This window comes from Entamoeba nuttalli (assembly GCF_000257125.1).
Source record: "Entamoeba nuttalli P19 unplaced genomic scaffold asmbl_7108, whole genome shotgun sequence".
NCBI lineage: Eukaryota > Evosea > Mastigamoebida > Endamoebidae > Entamoeba > Entamoeba nuttalli.
Genome location: NW_008578443.1, coordinates 1 through 2,402, shown reverse-complemented (window position 1 = coordinate 2,402; position 2,402 = coordinate 1). Strand labels below are relative to the sequence as shown.

Below are 2,402 nucleotides of genomic sequence, written 5' to 3'. Positions count from 1 at the left end.
TCCAAGTAGTAAATATGCAAGAAGGAGTAAGTATGGCAGGAAACATATGAAAAGTTATAGAAACAAAAAAAAAGAATAAATAATTAGAGAGCAAAGAAAAAATTAAATTGAATGGACTTTTAAATAGACATGGATTTATCATATCTTACGAAAGCTTCAGCAGCAGCAAAATGAGCAAATCCTAATTTAGACAAGAGTTCAGCAGTGTTTCTATTTCTTTCTTCAGCTCTTTGCCAAAATTCTCTTGGATCAGCTCCTGGGAATAATGGAAGATCTTTTTGTGATTGATGCTTGAAAGTAACAAGTCTTTTAAAAACAACTTCTTGTGGACTCATTGGAACAATAAGGTCAGCACGTTCAATTTCCCATTCTTGCCATGCTCCTCTATAAAGAAGAATATCACATTGTTTTACCCATTCTTCTCCTTCACTTTCTAATTGTTCTAAAGCCTTTAAAACAACACGAGTACATTTTCTATGTGTTCCATGTGGATCACTTAAATCACCAGCAGCAAATACGATTTCAGGTTTAACTTGTTTAAGAACTTGTTTAACAATATCAATATCATTTTGTCCAACTGGTTTTTTACCAGTTTTTCCTGTTTGATAAAATGGTAAATTTAACAAATGAACATTTTCTCTTTTAACTCCAGCATGAACACTTGCATCAACAGCTTCACTTTCTCTAATAACTCTTTTAATCTCAAGAATTTCTTCATTATCTCTAAATCCACTTTCACAACTTTTAGTCTTAAAGAATTCACTATACTCTTTAGCTTTTGACTCAAACAATTCAGTATTAGCCCCAATTAATTTAGAATATAAACATGCAAAATGTGTCAATCTCTTTACATCATCGTCCCATACAGCAATTGCCCCACTAGTTTCGTAGACAGTATGAACTTCATTTCCTTGTTCACATAAACGAGCAATTGTTCCTCCCATAGAAATAACATCATCATCTGGATGAGGTGAAAAGACACAAATCCTTTTATGATTTGATAATGATGAATCATATAACGATTTCTTATTTAATGTTGGATGATCAAATACCTTTAATGCACGTTCTGTTGGTTTAATTCTCTTTCCAGCTGGCCATCCAGTAATAGCATCTTGAATAGATTGGAAAACAAATAAATTAACACTTTCAGCACTTCCACATTGTTCTAAAAGAGCATTCAAATGATGTTGATAATAATCTTCTTCTTGCAAACTTAAAATTGGTTTATTACATTCCTTACTCAACCAAACAACAGCTTTCTTAATTAATGGTTTGTCATATTGAATATTTAATGTACTATCTTTTAATGTTAAACTCCATGGATTTTTATAATAAGTTAATTCACTAGAAGCAGGTTCATCAATAAAAACAGTAGTATTTGGATGTCTTTGTAATAAAGATGCGGCACATAATTCAGTTGATTCGCCTTCAATTGCTCGAGCAATAATTTTAGCTTTACCTTCTGCAAATGCAAGCAATAAAACTCTTTTAGCAGACATAATACTTCCAACACCCATAGTAATAGCTTGGAGTGGAACATTTTCAAGTCCAAAGAAATCACCTGATGCATCTAAACGAGTAATTCTATCTAAATAAATTTTTCTTGTTATAGAAGTAATTGGTGATCCCGGTTCATTGAATCCAATATGACCAGAACGTCCAATACCTAATATTTGTATATCAATTCCACCAGCTTCTTTAATTTGTTTTTCATAATTTAAACAAAATTCTTCAATTTTATCCATTGGAAGAGTTCCATCTGGAATATGGATATTCTTTTTATCAATGTCAATATGGTCAAACAAATTCTCATTCATAAACTTATGATATGATTGAATTTGTTCTGGTTTCATTGGATAATATTCATCAAGATTGAATGTTATGACATCTTTAAATGAAACTTCTCCAGCTTTATTTGCTCTAATAAGTTCAGCATAAATTGCAGTTGGAGTTGATCCTGTAGCTAATCCTAATACTGCATGTCCATTTTTAGCTTTGATTAAATCAATAATTTCATGTGCAGCAGCTACGCTTGCTTCATTACTTGTTTTATAGACTTTTGTTGGAATATGTTCGTTTTGACATAACTTAATGTCACGAACTATTGGTTGGGGAATATTTTCGTTTGTGGATGACATGTTTTGCAAATAAGGTATATTTCTTTTTATCAAAAAACCCTCTTAAGTTTTGGAAGTGACTCACTAGAATGATTAGAAGTCTTTTTTTAATTTCCTTTTATTCTTTTTACTTCAAATTCCTTCTCTTATTTTCTGTTTTTTGATGGAATACAACTCATCATTATTTTTAACCACGTCTTCGTTTAGTTTATAAATTGTTATTTATAACATTTTTATTATTTAGTTTTGATGAACTTGATAATGTCTATTCATGTTATTTATTAA

General features: G+C 30.6%; 1 protein-coding gene across 1 annotated transcript; it reads right to left on the bottom strand.

Annotated features, from left to right (window-relative positions):
• Window positions 1-119: 119 nt before the first annotated feature.
• Window positions 120-2,138, bottom strand: ENU1_165280 (glucosamine-6-phosphate deaminase; the record flags this gene model as incomplete). Its single annotated transcript, XM_008860978.1, has 1 exon — window positions 120-2,138. The coding sequence occupies one exon, from the start codon at window positions 2,136-2,138 to the stop codon at window positions 120-122; it is 2,019 nt and encodes a 672-aa protein (XP_008859200.1).
• Window positions 2,139-2,402: the final 264 nt, after the last annotated feature.